The following is a 20,822-nucleotide window of genomic DNA, read 5'->3' as shown; positions in this document are numbered from 1 at the left end:
TCCAAGGGGTTGGGAAGTCTGTGTTAGGCAGCTGTGGCATTGGGAGAGCCCAGCAGCAGGGATTTATAGAAGTCTAAAGTGGTGATTCCTTCTAAAGAGCTTTGGCAGTTGCTGTTGGGAACATGGACGCTAAGGGGAAGCTTTAAGGCCTGATTCAAGTGAAGTAGGAGAATAGGGAGGACAAAATAGAGTTCCAGTGCCAGAAAAGTAGAGAATCTTGTAGAACAAGAGGGAGCCAGGTGTTATATAGAAAGAATAAAGTTGTATCAAGGTATACTGTAAAGTGTAAAGCCAGGGTTTGGTCATTAAGAAACAAAAGGTCTAAAGTTTAAGGGATAATGATAATATCCCACAGGTCTGTTGTGAGGAGTAATTGGGATAACAAAAATTACTGTGATTGGTATTGTTGCTATTGTTGCTCTGGAGATTGTTGAGAAAGGAGGGCAGATGTTTAAGTTGGTCAACAGAGAAAGTAATTGTGTGGGGGAGTGAAGCGCTTGAATGTTTCTCAAGTCAGGTCAGCTACAAATGCTCTCCTCCTTCTTACCATATGCCCCAGAACTGTCCTTTTCACTTAAAAGCTGCTGGTACTTACTCTGAGTTATTTTTCTTCCAAGTCTGGCTTTGGAGTAGCGTCTACAACCTGCCCATCCCTTTTTAAAGTCATAGGATGCAGTTAGAGGATTAAAAAAAGTAGTAATCACAGGGAGGTTAAAATGTTTAAGAAGGATTTTGGCTTTCTGCCCTGCTGGCATAACAGGATTTGTCCTCTGGATAGCCAGCTTCCAAGATAGCCCCCAGTGATCTCTGCCACCCTTGTGTTAATCCTCTGTCAGGTCTGGCCAATAGGATATGGTAGAAGGGATGGATCATTTCCAAGGATGGGTTATAAAAGCCATTATGGAAGACTTCCCTGGCAGCCCAGAAGGCTGTGTGCTTCCACTGAGGTTGTACAAGTTCAGTTCCTGGTGAGAAACTAAGATCCTGCATGCTGCGGAGTGTGGCCCCCAAAAGGAAAAAAAGAAGTTTCTCTTCTCTCTCCCTCTGTGTCATCCTGCATTGCTCACTCTGAGAGTAGTTAGCTGCCATGTTGTGAATAGCTCACTGGAGAGCCCACATGGTGAGAAATTGAGGTCTCCTGCCAACAGCTAACAAGGAACTGAGGCCTTTAGCTTACGTTGTGTGACTGAGCCTTTTTGGAAGCAGGTCTTCTAGCCCTTGTGAATCTTCCATACCAGAGACTGCTGGCCCACCAATGTCTTGACTGCAGCACCATGAGAGATTCTGAGCCAGAACCACTAAGCCAAGCTGCTCCTTGATTGCTGAACCTTAGAAAGTAAATTTTAAAAATGCTTATTTTTTGAGCTGCTAAGTTGAGGGTAATTTGTTATGCAACAATAATATACTCCTGCTTACAAAACTTGAGAGAATGTGTGTGTGTGTGTGTGTGTGTGTGTATGTGAATATATGTGAACAATGGTTTTCAGACATTGGATGACAGGTGGCAACAGACTGTGATCCCTGAAAGAATAGAAACAAATGAAGTTAAGCCCTTCTATTGGCAGTAGTTTATAACAGAGCCTAGAGGTTGTTTGTATGCTGCAGTAGAAGGAGGACGAATCAAAACAGAACCAAGTTTTGTTGAGATTAGGAAACAAAGACAAGAGTTTGGGAAGGCCAAGGTAGTTAGAATTGTAGGTCAGAGTACCAGAGAGAACGGAGCTGTGGGAAGAAGTGGCAAATATATAATTAAGAGTGCAGTCAAGGCTGCAGTCCATGGACACAGCTGAGCGACTTCACTTTCACTTTTCCCTTTCATGCATTGGAGAAGGAAATGGCAGCCCACTCCAGTGTTCTTGGCTGGAGAATCCCAGGGACGGGGGAGCCTGGTGGGCTGCCGTCTGTGGGGTCGCACAGAGTCAGACACGGCTGAAGCGACTCAGAAGCAAGTGTGTATGCATTCTAGAGAGCTGCAGAGGGTTCTTCTTGAGTCTTTGGCTCAGTTCTGATCTGTAGATTCATGACAGGACCTAATCAAAGTCAGGAAAAGAACTGCTGGAGAGCAGTAAGAGAAGAATTTCTGGAGCTCACACAAAGCTGGGAATAGTTTGTGTTTTCACTGTCTAGGTTATAAAGACCTTGTAATACATAGGGTATTGGAAAGTCTTCAGAAGACTCCAAGTGATCCAAGTAATTTAACTGTGCACCACAACAAAGTCCAAAGCTATATAGAGGAATGCCGTACAATCCAGAATCTCACATGTAAAATTCACAGTGTTTGTCATCCAAAATTAAAATGCTTGCCTCACCTTGAATAAGGGATAAATCATCTAGACAGAAGATCAGTAAGGACACAGAGGACATGAACAGCACTATAAACTAATTAGACCTAATGGACATATAAAAAGCATTCAGCAACATCAGAATACAAATTCTTACCAAGTGTACATAAAGCATTCTCCAGGAATAGGCCATAGGTTAGGTCACAAAACAAACCTCAGTATGTTTTGAAAGATGGAAATCATACAGAGTATCTTCTCTGGTCACAGCGGAATAAGGCTAGAAATCAATGACAGAAAGAATACAAAAAAAAAATCACAAATGTGTGGAAATTAAACAACATACTCTTAAACAGCCAGCAGATCAAAGGAGAAATCATAGGGTAAGTAAGCAAATAATTAAAGACAAATGAAGGCTGTATATTGTCACCCTGCTCATTTAACTTACATGCAGAGTACATCATGTGAAATGCTGGGCTGGATGAAGCACAAGCTAGAATCAAGATTGCTAGGAGATGTAATCAATAACCTCAGATATGCATATAACACCGTCCTAATGGCAGAAAGCAAAAAGCCACTGAAGAGCTTCTGATAAAGGTGAAAGAGGAGAGTGAAAAAGCTGGCTTCAGACTCAGCATTCAAAACACTAGGATCGTGGCGTCCAGTCCCATCACTTCATGGCAAACAGATGGGGAAAAATGGAAACAGTGATAGACTTTATTTTATTGGGCTTCAAAATCACTGTGGACAGTGACTGCAGCCATGAAATTAAAAGACACTTGCTCCTTGGAAGAAAAGCTATGACAAATCTATACAGTGTATTAAAAATCAGTGACATCACTTTGCCGACAAAGGTCCATATAGTCAAAGCTATGATTTTTCCAGTAGTCATGTACGGATGTGAGAGTTTGACCATGAAGAAGGCTGAAGTGCTGAAGAATTGATGCTTTTGAACTGTGGTACTGGACAAGACTCTTGAGAGTCCCTTGGACAACAAGGAGATCAAACGAGTCAATCCTGAAGGAAATCAACCCTGAATATTCATTGGAAGGACTGATGCTGAAGCTCCAATACTTTGACCACCTGATGTGAAGAGCCAATGCATTGGAAAAGACCCTGATGTTGGGAAAGATTGAGGGCAGGAGAAGAGAGTGACAGAGGATGAGATGGTTGGATGGCATCACTGTCTCAATGGACATGAGTTTGAGCAAACTCCAGGAGGCAGTGATGGACAGGCAAGTCTGGTGTGCTGCAGTCCATGGGGTTGCAAAGAGTTGAATATGACTGAACACCTGAACAACACAGACAAATGAAAATAAAAATACAGTATACTATAACTTAAGGGATTCAGTAAAAGCAGTGCTCAGTGGGAAATTGATAGCAGTAAACACCTACATTTAAAAAGGACAATCTCAAACAAACAACCTAACTTTTTACTTTGAGAAAACCAGAAAAGGAGTAAATTAACCCAAAGCTAGCTGAAGAAAGAAAATAATAAAGGTTAAAGTGGAGATGAAGTAGAGAATGGAAAGCAATATAGAGAATCAATGAAACTAAAAGTTGGTTCTTTGCAAAGATCAGCTAAACTGACAAGTTGAATTGACAAAAAAAGCAAAGATGCATATAAATCAGAAATGAAAGTGGGGACATTACCATGACCTTAAAGAAGTAAGAGAATTATTAGAGAGTATGATGGCATATAGTGCAGTTGTATGCCAACAAATTGGATAACCTACATGAAATGGACAGATTTCTAGAAACACAGATTACCAAAGCAGACTTAAAAAGAAATAGAAAATTTCAACAGACCTATTAGAAGTAAACAGATTGAATCAGTTGTTTTTTTTTAAAATCCCTCCCAAACAAAGAAAAGTCCAGAACCAGATGGCTTCACGAATGAATTCTACCAAACATTTAAAGAAGAATTAATACCAATCCTTCTCAGACTTTTATAAAACATAGGAGAGAAGGGAATACTTCCTGATTCATTCTATAAAACCAGTATTACTCTGATATTAAATCCAAAACAAAGGCACCTTGAGGGAAAAAAACTGCAAATCAGTATTCCTTATGAATATAGATGTAAAAAGTCCTCAACAAAATGCTAACAAACTAAATCCAACAATATATTTAAAGGATTGTATACCACAGCCAAGTGGAATTTACTCCAGGAATGCAAGAGTGGTTCAACATAGGAAAATCAGTCAATATAATCCACTGCATTAATAGACAATGGAAATTCACACCACACACACATGATCACCTCCTGTGTGATTACAGAAAGCACTTGATAAAATTCAACACCTGTTCATAATAGAAACACTCAAAAACTAGGAATAGAGGGGCACTTCTTCAGCATGATAAAGGGCATTTATGGAAAGCTCACAGGTAGAATCCAATTTAATGTTGAAAGACTAAAAAGTTCTCCTTATATTCAGGAACAAAGCAGGGATGCTTGTTCTTATCTCTGCTGTTCAGCATTGTACTGGAAGTTATTGCCAGAGTAATTAGACAAGAAAAAGAAATAAAAGACATCCAAATCTGGAAGGGAAGAAGTAAAACCATTTCTATTTGCAGATGACATGTGGCATGTATATAGAAAACCCCAAAGAGTCTATGAATTAAAAAAAAAAAAAAAAAAACAGAGCTAATGAATTCAGAAAAGTTGCAGTACAAGATGATATAAAATACAGTTCTGTTTCTCCATACCAGCAGTATAGAATCCAAAAAGGAAATTCAGAAAACTGTTCCATTTATAACAGCATCCAGAAGCATACAGAAATTGAAAGACCTGTACTCTGAAAACTATATAACAGTGTTGGAAGAAATTAAAGAAGACTCAAGTAAATGGAAAGATATTTTTTGTTTATGGATTGGAAAACTTAGTATTGTTAAGATAGCAGTACTATGCAAAACAGTGTCCATATTTAGTATAAGGCCTATCAAAATTCCAGTGACCTGTTTTGCAGAACTTGAAAAACTGATCTTCAACTGCTTATAGAATTGCAGTGGGCCCAAATAGCCAAAACAATCTTGAAAGAAGACAGAGTTGGACGGCTCATACATATTCCATTTCAAAACATACTGTAAGTCTACAATAATCAAAACAGTGTGGTTCTGGCATAAGGAAGGAGGACCAATGGAATAGAATTGAGAGGCTAGAAATAAGCTATTATGTGTATGACCCACTAATTTTTGACAAGATTGCCCCAAACCACACAGCGCAGGAAAGAATAATATCATCAACAAGTAAGAGTTCTAAGACAAGTGGATATCGATATGCAAAAGAATAAACATGGACCCCTATCTCACACCACATACAAAAATTAACTCAAAATGGATCAGTGACATAAATATAAGAACTATAATTCTTGTAACTCAACAATAAAAAGAAACCCAACTGAAATGGGTAAAGGACTTGAATAGATAGTTCTCCAAAGAAAATGTACAAATGACCAACATGTACGTGAACAAAAATACTCAGCCTCATTAGTAATTAGGGAAATGCAAGTGAAAACCACCATGAGTATCCTTTCTTGCTCTCTAGGGTGGCTGGAATCAGGCCAACAATAAGTGTTAGTGATGTTGTGGAGGAAGCAGAACACTTGTACTATACTGGTGGGAATGTAAAGTGTTTTTATTTTCTGTAGAAAACAGTTTGGGATTTCTTTAGAGTGTTTAACATAATATTGCCATGCAATTTCACTCCTAGATATATACCCCGGAAAATTGAAAACAGTTACTCAAATGTATGCACACACACATTCGTATTAACACTGCTTATAATACCAGATGATATAAGCAGCCCAAATAAATGGATGAATGGGTAAACAAATTGTGGTACATACACACCATAGAGTATTATTTATCTGTAAGAAAAGATGACATACTGATACATGGTATAATGTGATGCTTCTCAAAACCCCTTTGCTAAGTGAAAGAAGTCAAACAGTAGAGTCACATATTATCGGATTCCATTTACATGAAATACCTAGAATAAGTAAATCTGCAGAGACAGAGTGCAGATTGGTGGTTGCCAGGTCCTGGGGGGTAAGGAAAAAAGAGGAATAACTGCCTAGTGGGTATGGAGTTTATTTTGGTGTGATAAAAGCGTTTTGAAACTAGGTAGAGGTGGTGGTCGCACGACGTTGTGGCTGTACTCATGCCCCTGATGTCTTCACTTTGAAATGGCTAATTTGATGTTATGTCACTTTCATTTCTATTAAAAAATTAAAATGCTTTGCAAAGAAGCATGAGAATATAACCCATAACTAGGGTAAAAAAAAATAATCTCTAGAAAGAGACCCAGAAATGACAAAGATGATTGATTTGGCAGACAAAACTGTAAAAAGAGTTGCTATTAATAATGCTGTCAATGTTCAGGAAGGTAGAGGAAAATAGGAAAATGATGAGACTATAAATAAAAGGTATGACAGTAGACTTAAGTGGGAATTCTAGAAGAATGCAATATCTGAAGTAAAATATCCAGTAAAATATCTGGAATTAATAGCAGACACTGTAGAAGAAAAGGTAAGTGAGCTGAAATATGTAGGGAATAGCAACTAACCAAAATGAAGCAAAGAGTGAAAAGACAGAAAAAAAAATGAACAGAGCATCTGTGAGCTGTTGGATGACATCATAAGTCTAAGATAAATTAACTAGATGTTCAGGAGAAGGGAGGGGGAACAGGAAAATATTAGACCAAATAATGACTTTTCCATTAAATATTACGGAAAAATCCAAACCAACTTTTTGGCCAATCCAGTATAAACTTCATAGGTGTGTAAAGCTCAGTGAATCTAATTTGAGAGAAACAATATTCAAATGACTGAAAATCAGTGATAGTAAAGGGAAATCTTCAAATCAGTCAGGGGGAAAGAAAGACATTATATATAGAGAAATAGAGATGAGGATGACAGAGTTTTTGTTGGAATGTACAGGCCAGAAAAGAGTGAAGTGACATTTTAAACATACCATAAAATCCTTGCCAACCTTGGATCCTGTTCCCTCTGAGAATGTTTTTCAAGAAGTGACTTGTCATACAAAAGAACTTACTACAAAACAGACTCACAGACATAGAAAACAAATTTATGGTTACCAGAAGGAAAAGGTAGGGGAAGGATGAGTTAGGAGTTTGGAATGAACAGATACACGCTACTATGTTTAAAATAGATAAATAACAAGGCCCTACTGTGTAACACAGGGAACTGTATTCTATATCTTGTAATAACCTATAATTGAAAAGAACCTGATGAATATATGTGTATATTTTTTATAGATCACTTTGTTGTACACCCGAAGCTAATAGAACATTGTAAATCAACTATTCTTCAATAAAAATATATTCCAGAGGAAATGAAAAAGAAGTGACTCTTTTGTTTAAAATTAATTATTATAAAATATTCAGTATACAACACAGAATTTAACATTTTAACTGTTTTTAAGTCTTGTTACAGAGTTGTCAGGTTTTATCTGACTGTTGTGACCCCTGGACTGTTGCTCACCAGACTCCTCTGTCCATGGGATTTCCCAGGCAAGAATACTGGAGTGGGTTACCATTCCCTTCTCCAGGGGACTTTCCCAACCTAGAAATTGAATGCACATCTCCTGCATTGGCAAGTGGATTCTTTACCACTGAGCTACCAGGGAAGCCCATTTTTAAGTGTATAGTGACATTAGATACATGAACAGTGTTATGCAACCATCACTGTTATCCATCTGCAGAGATTTTGATATTCCCAAACTGAAACTCTATGCCCACTAGAGCACTAATTCCCCTTCCTTCAATCCATCAGCCCTGTCAACCACCATTCTACTTCTGTCTGTGAATTTGACTACTCTAGGTATCTCATGTAAGTGCAGTTGTACAGTGTTTGTCCTTTTGTGACTGGCTTATTTTACTTAGCATAATGTGGTTCATGTCATGTGTCACAACTTCATTTTTAAGGCTGAATAATACCCTGTTCTATGTGTATACCACATTTTGTTCATTCATCTGTCAATAGATATTTGGGATGTTTCCACCTTTTGGCTATTTGATTAATACTGCAGTGAGCACGGGGGTGCAAGTGTATGTTCAGATGCCTGCTTTCTGTTATTCTGGGTATATATCCAGAAGCGAAATTGCTGGATCCTATGGTAGTTCTCTGTTTAATGACTGTTTTCCATAATGGCTGCACCATTTCACATTCCCACTAATAATAAACAAGAGCTCCAAGTTCCCCACATCCTCACCAGTGCTTATTTGTCTCCTTCCTTCCTTTTTCTCTCCCTCCCTCTCTTCCTTGCTGATGGCCATCATACTAGATATGAAGTGGCATCTTAGAGTTTTCATTTGCATCTTGGATATTAGTGATGTTTAATGTCTCTTTATTTGCTTGTTGGCTATTTTTATGTTATTGTTGGAGAAATGCCTATGCAAACACCTTACTCAACACTCCCCCACTACAAGAAAAATTTTAAAGAATGTCTTTCAAGCAGCAGGAAAATGAAAAAGATGAACAAAGAAAAAAGCAGCAGAAATGGTCATTACTTGGGTAAATGTATAATCTTTTTTATTAATCTTTTTGAAAGGTAATTTTTTATTCAGAGCAAATATATTAAGCTATTGTGAAGCTTATAGCATACAAAAAAGTACAGTGCATAGTAACAGCTTGAAGGTTGAGGGAGAAAAGGAAGGATATTATTAAAGACTTTAATGCCCTTCATTAGGTGGTACAATATAGAGGTAGATAAGATATATGTCATTAACTGTAGCAGTTAGTAAAATAGCAAAAAAACCCCAAAAAATAAACAAAAAAACACAAACTTATAGCTAATAATCCAAAGCAGTAGATAGAATTGAATATACAAAATAATTAAGTCCACAGAAACCATGAAAAGATGAAGGGACCAAAGACCAGACGGGAAAAATATAATAATATGATAGGTTCAAACTTAATGATATTGTATAATCCCGTTAAGTGTAAATAGTGTTTGCTTCAGCAGCACATGTAAAATTGGAATGATGCAGAGATGTACAAAGATGACATAAATTTGTGTGGTGTTTCATATTTTTAAAAAAGTAAGTAGTGTTAAAAAACATCCTGATTTGAAGGCTGGTATTGAATTAAAAAGCAAGATTCCACCATATACTCGCCTGTAAGAAATAGTAACTGTAAACAATAAATAGATTAAAAGAATGGAAAAAGACATAACACATTAACTTAGTTGAAAGAAACTTGGAGTGGTTTTATTAGTACTACAGTAGGTTTCAGAGCACAGAATATTTCCTACCTGGGTTAAAGAAGATCGTTTCCTAACAATTAAGGGATCAGTTAATTAAGAGGACTATCAGTGCTCAGTATTTTGTTGTAGTTGCTGCTGTTTAGTTGCTAAGCTGTGTCTCACTCCTTTGCAGCCCTCTGGACTGTAGCCCACCAGGCTCCTCTGTCCAGAGGATTTCCCAGGAAAGAGTACTGGAGTGGGTAGCCATTTCCTCCTCCAGGGAATCTTCCTGCCCCAGGGTGTGAACCCAGGTCTCCTGCACTGGCAGGCAGATTCTTTGTCACCCAGCCACTGGCACCTAGTAATAGAATTTCAAAACAAACGAAGCAAAAACTAACAGAAATTCACGGAAACACTCACAATTATGGTCAGAGATTTCAGTGATCCCTCTCAATAAGTGATGTAACAAACTGACAGAAAAAAAAGTTTCAAAGATGTAGTAGACTTGAATAATACTGTCAGCCAACTTGACCTGGCTGCATTTACAAACCGCTTTAAACAAGAAGGGCAGGATACCCATTTGTTCACAAGGTCATACAGAACATTTACCAAGATAGACTGTATTTTGGGCCATAAAACAAATTTCAGTAATTCAGAAGGAATCAACTCCTAAAATGAACCTTCTCAGATAACAGTGCAATTGAATTAGAAATTATTAATAGAAGTATCCTTGGAAAATCTACAATATTTGAAAATTACATGGTATCTTATAAGTAATTCATGATTAAAAGAAGAAACAAAAAGGGAAATTGTAAAGTATTTTAAATTGAGTAAGAACAGAAACAATGTATTAGATGTTGCTAAAACAGTACTTAGTGGGAAATCTATAGCTTTAAATATTTATATTAAGAAAGAAGAAAGATCTCAAATAAATGACCTTAGTTTCCACCTTAATGATGTAGAAAAAGAATAAAGTAATTCTAGAGGAAGCAGAAGAAGAGAGAATCTGAATAGCTATATATGTATTAAAGATACTAAAGTTGTAGTTAAAAAAAGAAACTTCCCACAAAGAAAACTGTAGGTCCGGTTCACCTATTGGATCAACTGGTGAGTTTACTAAATACTGTAGGAAGAGATAATAGTCCTACACCAGCTTTTCAAAAATACTTGAAGTGGAAGGAATGATTTCTAAAGACGCCAGTGTCAGCATTAGTGGGATGCAGAACCAGGCAGTAGGTTCTGTAATAGGAATAAAAGAAAGTCCTAATAAACAGATGTGACTTGATTTTCTATGTAGGAAATCTGATGGACTCCTGCTAGACCTAATGAATAAGTATAGTAAGATTGAAGGATACAAGATAAATATGCAAAAATTGATTGTGTTTCTGTACACTAGCAAGGCTTCCCGGGTGGCACAGTGGTAAGGGATCCACCTGCCAATTCAGGAGACACGAGACGCAGGTTTGATCCCTGGGTTGGGAAGATCCCTTGGAGTAGGTAATGGCAACTCACTCCAGCATTCTTACTTGAAAAATTACATTGACTGGGTAGCCTGATGGGCTGTAGTCCATGGGTTTGCAAAAGAGTCTGACATGAGTGAGCATGCACAGCAAGGAACAATCTGAAAAAAATACCATTTAAAAATAGTATCAAAAATATGAAATATTTATGGATAAATCTAACAAAGTGTGTTAAAGAATACTGAAAGCTATAAATTACTGCTGAAATGAAAGGATACCTAAATAATTGAGATCCATTTGATTCTCATTATTCATGGATTCTGTATTTGTGAGCTGGTCTATTTGCTAAAATTTATATGTAACCCCTAAATAATCCTTGCAGTGCTTCTGTGATCATTTACTGACAAGTGCGGAGTGGTGAAAAATTGAGTTGCCCTGTGTGCACAATCTGAACTGGGGTTGAAGAAGATGGCAGTCTGCTCTTGTTTCAGTTCTCCTGCCATAAGCAAGTGTCCTTTTCTTGGCTTATTTAGTGCCACATTTTATTTTTGTGTTTTTTTAAAAAAAATTTCTTTTATTTTTGTGTTTTTTGGTTGGTGATTTAGCTATTTAAAATGGCTCCCAAGCATAGTGCTGAAGTGCTTTGTAGTGTCTTTAAGAACAGAAAGGCTGTGATATGTCTTATGGAGAAGATATATGTGTTTCGCTAAACTTCATTCAGGAGTTATTGTTGGCTCTGAGTTCAATATTAGTGAGTTCAACAGTATATATTAAGTAAGGGATCTTTAGCTAGATAAAACACACATAAAACAAGGTTATTTATTAATTGACTAAAAAAAATGTTATGCCCAGAGGTTTACAGGAACCTAAGCTTTTATTCAAGCTGGTTTTAGAAAAGGCCGAGGAACCAGAGATCAAATTGCCAGTATCCGCTGGATCATTGATAAAGCAAGAGAGTTCCAGAAAAACATCTATTTCTGCTTTATTGACTATGCCAAAGCCTTCGACTATGTGGATCACAATTAACTGTGGAAAACTCTGAAGGAGATGGGAATACCAGACCACCTGACCTGCCTCTTAAGAAACCTGTATGCAGTTCAGAAAGCAACAGTTAGAACTGGACATGGAACAACAGACTGGTTCCAAATAGGGAAAGGAGCACGTCAAGACTGTACATTGTCACCCTGCTTATTTAACATATATGCCGAGTACATCATGAGAAATGCTGGGCTGGAAGAAGCACAAGCTGGAATCAAGATTGCTGGGAGAAATATCAATAACCTCAGATATGCAGATGACACCACCCTTATGGAAGAGAGTGAAGAGGAACTAAAAAGCCTTTTGATGAAAGTGAAAGAGGAGAGTGAAAAAGTTGGCTTAAAGCTTAACATTCAAAAAACTAAGATCATGGCATCTGGTCCCATCACTTCATGGGAAATAGATGGGGAAACAGTGGAAACAGTGTCAGACTTCATTTTTTTGGGCTCCATAATCACTGTGGATGGTGACTGCAGCCATGAAATTAAAAGATGCTTACTCCTTTGAAGGAAAGTTATGACCAACCTAGATAGCATATTAAAAAGCAGAAACATTACTTTGCCAACAAAGGTCTGTCTGGTCAAGGCTATGGTTTTTCCAGTTGTCATGTGTGGATGTGAGAGTTGGACTGTGAAGAAAGCTGAGTGCTGAAAAATTGATGCTTTTGAACTGTGATGTTGGAGAAGACTCTTGAGAGTCCCTTGGACTGCAAGAAGATCCAACCAGTCCATCCTAAAGGAGATCAGTCCTGGGTGTTCATTGCAAGGACTGATGCTGAAGCTGAAACTCCAGTACTTTGGCCACCTCATGCGAAGAGTTGACTCATTGGGAAAGACCCTTATGCTGGGAGAGATTGGGGGCAGGAGGAGAAGGGGGTTGCAAAGGATGAGATGACTGGATGGCATCACCAACTCGATGGTCATGAGTTTGAGTAAACTCCGGGAGCTGGTGATGGACAGGGAGGCCTGGCGTGCTTCGATTCATGGGGTCCCAAAGAGTCGGACACGACTGAGCGACTGAACTGAACTGAACTGAGCTGAACCTTTTATTTCCCCAGAAGCAATGACTCAGTATTTAATAATTCACTGTTTTGCAGGAATGTTAAAAAACATAGCTATCACTGAGATGTCATCACCTCAATAATGAAAATTGACTGTATGTCATGTACATGGATCGGAAGCCTCAGCTTTGTTGAAATGTTGATTTTCACCAAATTAATCTATAGATCCAGGGGAATTGTCTATGTTGACAATTTTTTAGTGTCATTCCTGGTGTTTTCTGCTCTATAAAAGTTTTACATTTGGTGTTGTTAAATCTATCAATTTATCCCATCATAATTTTTAGGTTTCTTTCTAGAAGTTTTCTATGTTGCAGGATTTTGACATACGTTTAGCCAAGTTTTCTTGTGTTTTTGTCATATTTTTATATTCTTCACTTGAATACTTTTGGAATTAATTTTTCTGTCTATTTGAGATAGGGACAGAAGAGCCTGGCAGGGCTATAGTCCATGGCGTCAAAAGAGTTGGATGACATAGTGACTAAAATACCACCACAACCGTATGAGATAGGAACTCTAATTTTTCCTAATTGACAGGCAATTCTAGTACAGCAGTTTGGTCCTTGGGTGGTGATTTTGCTTGGACAGCCTTAGGTTACTGTCTGATGTGAAGTTATAAGCTATGTTTTACTTGCAGCTGTGGACAGACAGTTAACGTTTCTCTTAGAGGGCAGGACCCTGTGAAAGGTAAATTCCTTGTTCTTTTTTGACTCTTTATTTTCTTTCTTTTTATTTTACTTGGGAATTAGGATCAGCCCCTTCCAGTAGCAGGGAATAGGGAAAGGGGAGCCAGCAGAGAGACATAGACTGTGTTCAAGTTATTTTCTGTACCTGTGATGGACACGGATTCTTCTATGGAGAGACTTGCCTTGGCAGGTGAGGTTAGCCTATGGTTTCCTAGCATCACTTCAGCTGTAATTTAACTACCTTAAAAATGCTGCTACTCTTGAGTTCTGGCTTAGGCGACTTTTGGTATTTTGGTGGATTCTGGTCACATTTTTTCTGCTGCATCCTACTCTGCATTCTACATTCTGCGAGTGATCTGCTTGCATTTTCCAGAATGTGGTGTGTTTACTGTGGTTTCTTCTGCATGTGTGCTCTGGAAAAGCTCGGCCTCTTTCTCTTTCCCACCCTCCCTAACTTGGTGAATGCCTACTTTCCTTAACTAATGTAATGTAATCTAATCACCACCCCTTGAAACCTGCGTTTCAACACCCCCTCACCTAAGGAGTCCCTTTTAAAGTCTTATCTTAGCACCTACCATGTTGTAGTCTATGTATTTGTTTCTTCTCTGTGTGTGTGTTTTCTCCCAGACTCTGAACTCCTTTGGAACAAGTATTCTTTGCCTGTTGATTGAAAACTGTAAACTGTATTATTTTGGCATATTTTGAAGATCACGTCCCAGAGAGTTTAGGACATTTTAGTATAGAAACAATCTGTCTCAAAAAGTAGGGTAGGCCTCTGTTTTGCTGAGTTGCAGATCCTGTTATAGATATTTTACCAATGTAACTTGTCAAAGTTAGGGAGTGTTACATGTAAACAAACTTTATATCCAAGGTAAACTCTTCCCTAACAAAAATATGAGAAATCTCAAATGTAATATATATCACACTTGGGGATTTTTCAATGGAAGCAAGCTTAATATGTTACAGTAAGTCAGTGGAAAAATAATAGCAAATACATGCTTTTCATAGAATAATAAAGAAGTGTAATAGTATGAATATAATCACCTTATCCTAACAAACATTTTAACTCGGAATCTATTTTAGCTTAGGAAGCCATGAAAAAAGTTTATGAAATCAAATCACTGTATTCATTTTCAGTGATAGTGTGTAAAGATTATTTATATGCAGAGTAATACCAGATTCTTATTGTTAATAGTATCTTACATAATTTGATTCAACCAATATACTATAATCCAGTAATATAAAAACAATTATTATTTCTATTTCACTGTCCAGGAAAGTGAGATTTAAGTACTTTCTTAAGGTTATGTATAGAAGTCAGTCAGTGGCAGAGATACCCAAAACAGGCTCTTAGGCTCTTAAGTATATGGCCTTTGTTCTCTCAGAAGCAAAGTTTTAAAACTGTGAAATTCATTGTCATTAATTTTATTTACTTCTTATGTGAATCCATTATTGGATTCATGTAATTTTTGTGAAGCAGAAAGTTAGAATGAATGGAATATAAGTTTTAGTGCCATTTTATTGTCATTTTCCTTTAAGGAATTTAGGTAAGATTTTCTTACCAAACAGAGCTAAGTTTATAGAGCTATAAGCATATTTTACTCACATTTAAACATGCTTAAATCTGGTGCTGTTACTTTTTATACTGTAAAATCATAACATTATTCTTGCTACGATCTTAATATTTTTTGTATCATAACAGATGAATATGCAGCATTGCTGAGTTACGAAAATTGTCATGGTAGCAGTATACTGTTTTAGTATTATGCTAAATAACTCATCTTTACCAGACTTAAATATTTTCTCATTTTCATTCTTCTTTTGCTTTTTGCTGTTCAGGTAGCTGTGTGATCTGTATTTAACACTGTGGTGTGCAAGGACCAAAATTTGACTGTAGTCCCAGATCACTTTGTATTTTATATAATAACTGACTTCCTGGCACAGAAATGTTTATAAAATGTTTGTTTGAATGATATGCAATAGAATAAGTAAAATGCAGATTTCCTTAACCTTTTCTGACTAATAGTCTTTACCTTTTTTGTAGTGTTCCTTATTTGTTTATTTTTGCTTTGCGGTTTAATTGTAGAATTAACTGTCAATTGTATTGGTCCTACAGTTGGTTGCTTATATTCCTTTCTTTTTTTTAACCTATGCCTTACTAGGTATTTGTGTAGTATTGTTACAAAATAATTTCTTAATAATGATTGTGATCAAATTATACCAAATGATTAGTCCTGTAAAGGATATTAAAAAGTAAAAGTATTAAAAAAGATACTATGTTCTACATTAAACCTTGTCATAGAAAGTTTATAGATGAAGTTCCTAAAACCAGCTATTTCCATTTATTTAATGTATTCTTTATATATTGTGACTTTGATTTAATTGAGCAGGAAGTAATCCATTTGCATGTTTTATGCTTAGGTTTTGTGTTTTTTTAGTGTTTGGCCGTACACTGACATGGGGGAACCTGTTTCCCCAACTCGGGATTGAACCCCCGCCCCCTGCTTTAGAAGGCAGAGTTGCAGCCACTGGACTGCTGGGGACCCCTGTGCTCAAGTTTTAAAATGGGAGGTGAAGGAAAAACTAAAAAAGCAGTTAAATATGTAAGTCTGTAAATGAGATGAAGGAAAAATATAGGATAAGATACTATAAAAATATTCTGAAGCTGTAATAATAATTGTGGTAGAATTTAAAGTACTGTGTATTTAAAAATTGTAACCTTACAACAACCTGAGTGTTAGTTAAGTAGAATGTATTTATTACTCTTATTTTATAGATAAAGAATAATAGGCTTAGTAAATTGAAGTAAAAATAATTAAGACCTTTTAGATAAAGGGAGGGTTTCTTAAGGTGGTAAAGTCACAGACCACAAAAGAAAAGATTGATAAATATTATACATAAAAATAGTCAATAGAAAAAAGGACAGAATTAGTTCCCAGAAGAGGAAACCCAGATGATCAAAAACAGTTTTGTCAGACATCAGATTGTCAGAGATAAAAATATCTGACCATACTACACATTTTCAAGGTTGGAGGGAAATAGTAATTATCATGCTGCTGAGGGAAGGTCATTTGGTACAGTCCTTCTTAGTGATGTTTGGTAGTGTAACTTTAACTTGTAAGAGTGAGAAATTGAAGACAATCTATTAATAAAAGTCTTCTGTCAGTATGGAGGGTTAAAACATGGCTAAGGTATTGTGCTGAAAATTATACATCAGGTAAAAAGTAACACTGGAGCTATGAGTTAAATCTCAAAAACATAATGAAGAGTGAAGAACATTGTGAAAATGGTACGTCTGTTATATTACTATTTATGCGAACTACAAAACCACATATGTCAGGATTATGTATCTCTTCGTGGATATATATGCATGCATATAAATATATTTTAGAATATCTGAGAGGGATATAGTTTAAATTCACATAGTGGTAGTTTCTGGAAAAGATAAAGGGAACTTAACTGAAATGTAATACTGTTTTTCCTTTTTTTAAAAAGTAAGAATAAAAGCAAACAAAATACTAATTTTAATTTTGGGTGATAACTGGCCATTTGTTAAATTATTTTAATTTTTTTCCTCAAAATTTCATTAAAAAAATTACAAAAAAATAATAGTTGGGAGAGCTATTAAACTTAGGACTTGATTCCCACATCTGGAGCTTTTTCAATTTAATATGCTACTTTAGAATGAGAAGGAAAAAAGAAAGATTAAATGATAAAACAGTCAGGTAAAATTTAGTTTTATAGCAATAAGAATAAGAATTATGTGTTTATGCTAAAATTTCTTGAGAAGAAAGTTACAGGATAAATTAAAAGTTTTTATATAATCTTATGCTGTTTTTCAATCTTTAAGCATGCTGTTATCATGTTTATGTATAGAGAGCAATTTAGGTACTCAGGAAAAAAGTTACCTTAATTTATTGTTTAAAATGTGATACATTCTTCTGTTGCATGTAATGGAAATTTAGATGATTTAGATGATTTGAATGATGATCAGATGGTTTGATGATTTGAAATTTAGATGATTTGAAACTTTTATCTAAAATTCATGAAAATAATTTAATCCAAATATGCTATCTGATTTCAGTCTGAAAAAGTCAAAACTAGTTTTTCTTCCATTTTGTAAAGTCATTCTTCACAAAAACTTTACAGCCTTTTTATTTACAGCTTCTCTCCAAGATAAAATGGCAAACCCCAAAGAGAAAACTCCAATGTGTCTGGTAAATGAGTTAGCCCGTTTCAATAGAGTCCAACCCCAGTATAAACTTCTGAAAGAAAGAGGGCCTGCTCATTCGAAGGTAAGGTTCCGAAGAGAGGTGGTGAGCCATGCTTATCAAAATCTGTGAGATTTATCATCTCAGGTTTTAACTGTGCTTTATTTTGGGGGGAGGGGGTAGTGGATGGCCTAACGGCTCTCTTAGTTCTCTTTTAAAAGTATTTTAAAGTCTGTAACTGTATAGCTCATTATGGTTTGCAGAGTTCATGCTGATATCATACTTCACAAAAATCTTAATGAAACCACATGAGATACGAATTTTTGATTTCCACTTTGTAAATTAAGAAACTCAGGCTCAGAAAAGCTAAGTAACTTGCTTTATAGTTCGTGAGTGCCAGCACCAGCACTTGTACATGTATTCTGTGGCTTCCAAGTACGGTGCTTTTCCCATGACATAGTAACTGGTAACCTAAAAATGGATGCGGAGTAAAATATATATAGCAACAGTTACTAAGTGAGACGCCTTTTCCAATAGGATATTTAATTCATCATTTATAAAAGTTGTATATAGCAGTTTTGTTGTTAGCTGTGTATTCATTTATAATATTGTTCTTTTAAATGTAAAATTGATTTATATTTTTATATAGCCTCATACATGTTTATTTGTGTATACATTGCAAAGAAATTATGACTAAAGCATTTATGCTTGAGCTCTGTCATTCTGTTTAAAAATCTCACTTGTGCACACATATCCTTGGTACATTTTTAATCTTGGATATTGGAGATTATAATAATGATTATACTTTTTTGTATGCAATGTGGAAGCAATTGATTCTCTAAAAGTTGGTTAATATTCATACAGTACAGGTTATTGGATTATTTAATTGTCTTCTAGCATCTCCTTCAAAGTAAGGGAAATGAGATGAAACTGAAATCTGTCCACTTTGTTCCATGTTGGAGACTTCTATGAAGGATTTCTGGGCAGCACTTTAATTTGTTGAGAATATCTTTTGTTCAGTGAAAAAGGTAGTGGCCTTTCTCTTCCACACCTGTTAATTCATATCTCTTACACACTCATTCTTTCTACCCTTAATCTTGTTGAAGTTTTGAATTTCTTATAGTATCTCATGTTTTTTCACATCTGTCAGATTTGAACACACATCTCACATCTTTCTAACCTTTGTGAAACTTCTCTGCTGCCTCCACTGGGTCTCTAGCAGGTCCTGACTTTCTTAGTTGTAGTTGTTACTGTGCTGTGCTACTGGGATGTATGAGACTGTTTCCTTAGAGTAATAAATACTTTATCCTACTACAATTCGTAATTCCTTTAGTATGTCTCCTGTTTTTTTATTCTCATTGCCAATTCCAGGAATTCTTTCTTGAGATAGACCCCCAAGTTTGAATTTCATGTTAACAGACTAACTGCCCATGTGACATCACACTAGTCATTTGCTGACCTCTGAGTGATTCCATCACATTTCTCATGGCTCACTTTCACTCTCTACAGTATTCATCCTTAATTTTTGGTGACACTGTCTAAATGATGATTATTTCAGCATGCTGACATTTTAGTTTCTTACGTTTCTCCAATTATCTTGTCTTCCATTCTCCTTCAGCCACTCATTCCTGTGATCAGAGTCTTGATTTTACCACTACCCGTAATTTCTAGACCTTCCAGAATTAGAATCACAAGCATTCATTTGTCTCTGACACCTAGTTCATTCCGTCTAATAGTCTGCCTTCAGTAGTCCTTCCACACCACAATTCCGCTGATTCTACCCCCTTTTTACTATTTCTCACTTACCTCAGTCTTCACGGTTCCTTTTTTGGCTTTAATTCCATACACTTTGTATGTACTCTTAACTCCCTTCCATCTTGATTAGAACATGCTTAGCAAAATCCCAGCCCAAATCCCCACTCTGCCGCCCCTTCTGAGGTATGGATGAACGACTTGTAGAGGACAACGAGTGGTTGTTTCTGTTTCGTTACTAAGTCCCTACCCCTCTTTGCCTAGTCAAGGTCATTCCTCCAGCTTTCTCTCCCCTCTCCCTCCTTAACTTTCTTCTGTATCATCGAATTCTGCTTCTAATGGACCGGGTTTGTTGTGGCCCACGTTCTTCTTTCTAGACAGTCCTGGATTCCCTTGGGTTTTAAGGAAATCTGGAGATTCCTTTGCCAACCTCCACCTACTGCTCTGGGTCTTTTGTCATAGACCACACCATTTAGCCTGTAGCTCATCTTAAAAAGAGTGAGAACTAGAATAAGTAGCATATTCTTGAATGAAAGGTAGTACTTATGTGTCTTAAGTCATAATTTTAATGTTAATATTAGTTGGCTAAGTCTGAATCCTTTTTGTGGAAAGTAAAGTCATTTGCATTTATGCATGTCTGCCAGTGGTTTTTAAGTGAGACATAAAATATATTTGAGTGAAATAAATGATTATCTCTGGCATGAAAAATTTAAACCTAGCCCCAACTCATTAATTTTCTTGGGACATTAGCCAGTTATATGGCAACTTCCATAGGTATGTATAGATGTGTTTATGTACACACACACATACTTAACAGTAGTGGTTCCCGACCTTGGTTATTCATTGGAGCTTTAAAAAATACTTAAAAAATGCCTGAGTCTTACTCCCAGAAATTCTGATTTAATTGGTCTTGGATGAGGCCTAGATACCAGGACTTTTTTAAAGCTCTCAGATGACCCTTTTGTGCATCCAGAGTTGAGAAACACAGGACAGAGATTAATGTCTTCAAGGTGATGTAGAACTGTCTTCGCATACATACTTCTTGATGGGAAGTAGTGATCTGTATTTACATGCTTTCTTCTTTCCTCATTGAGTCTTACAGAATGTGAACAACTTGCAGAACTTTTAATGTG

General features: G+C 36.5%; 1 protein-coding gene and 1 long non-coding RNA gene across 17 annotated transcripts in view; one reads left to right on the top strand and one right to left on the bottom strand.

The window, feature by feature from the left end:
* The window catches only part of STAU2 (staufen double-stranded RNA binding protein 2), a 293,835-nt gene that overhangs the window by 11,194 nt on the left and 261,819 nt on the right, over positions 1 to 20,822 (top strand). For 4 of the 16 annotated variants that reach the window (XM_070477165.1, XM_070477166.1, XM_070477167.1 and 1 more), the window contains one exon: positions 17,876 to 18,021. The exons of 8 other annotated variants lie outside the window; for them this stretch is intronic. In XM_070477165.1, coding sequence (XP_070333266.1) covers positions 17,908 to 18,021 — 114 coding nt within the window. In that variant the 5' untranslated portion in view covers positions 17,876 to 17,907. Of the gene's footprint in view, positions 1 to 13,818; positions 13,917 to 16,192; positions 16,330 to 17,875; positions 18,022 to 20,822 lie in introns of those variants that run through there. 4 more of the 16 variants (XM_070477162.1, XM_070477163.1, XM_070477161.1 and 1 more) reach the window with 3 other exon arrangements.
* LOC139038460 (uncharacterized) overlaps positions 1 to 20,822 on the bottom strand; it is a 42,835-nt gene that overhangs the window by 9,199 nt on the left and 12,814 nt on the right. The gene's annotated exons all lie outside the window — the stretch shown is intronic.

The sequence above is a fragment of the Odocoileus virginianus genome, chromosome 15 (assembly GCF_023699985.2).
Source record: "Odocoileus virginianus isolate 20LAN1187 ecotype Illinois chromosome 15, Ovbor_1.2, whole genome shotgun sequence".
In the NCBI taxonomy this organism is placed as follows: Eukaryota; Metazoa; Chordata; class Mammalia; order Artiodactyla; family Cervidae; genus Odocoileus; species Odocoileus virginianus.
Note: the sequence above shows the minus strand (reverse complement) of the source record. Positions and strands in the feature narration are given on the sequence as shown.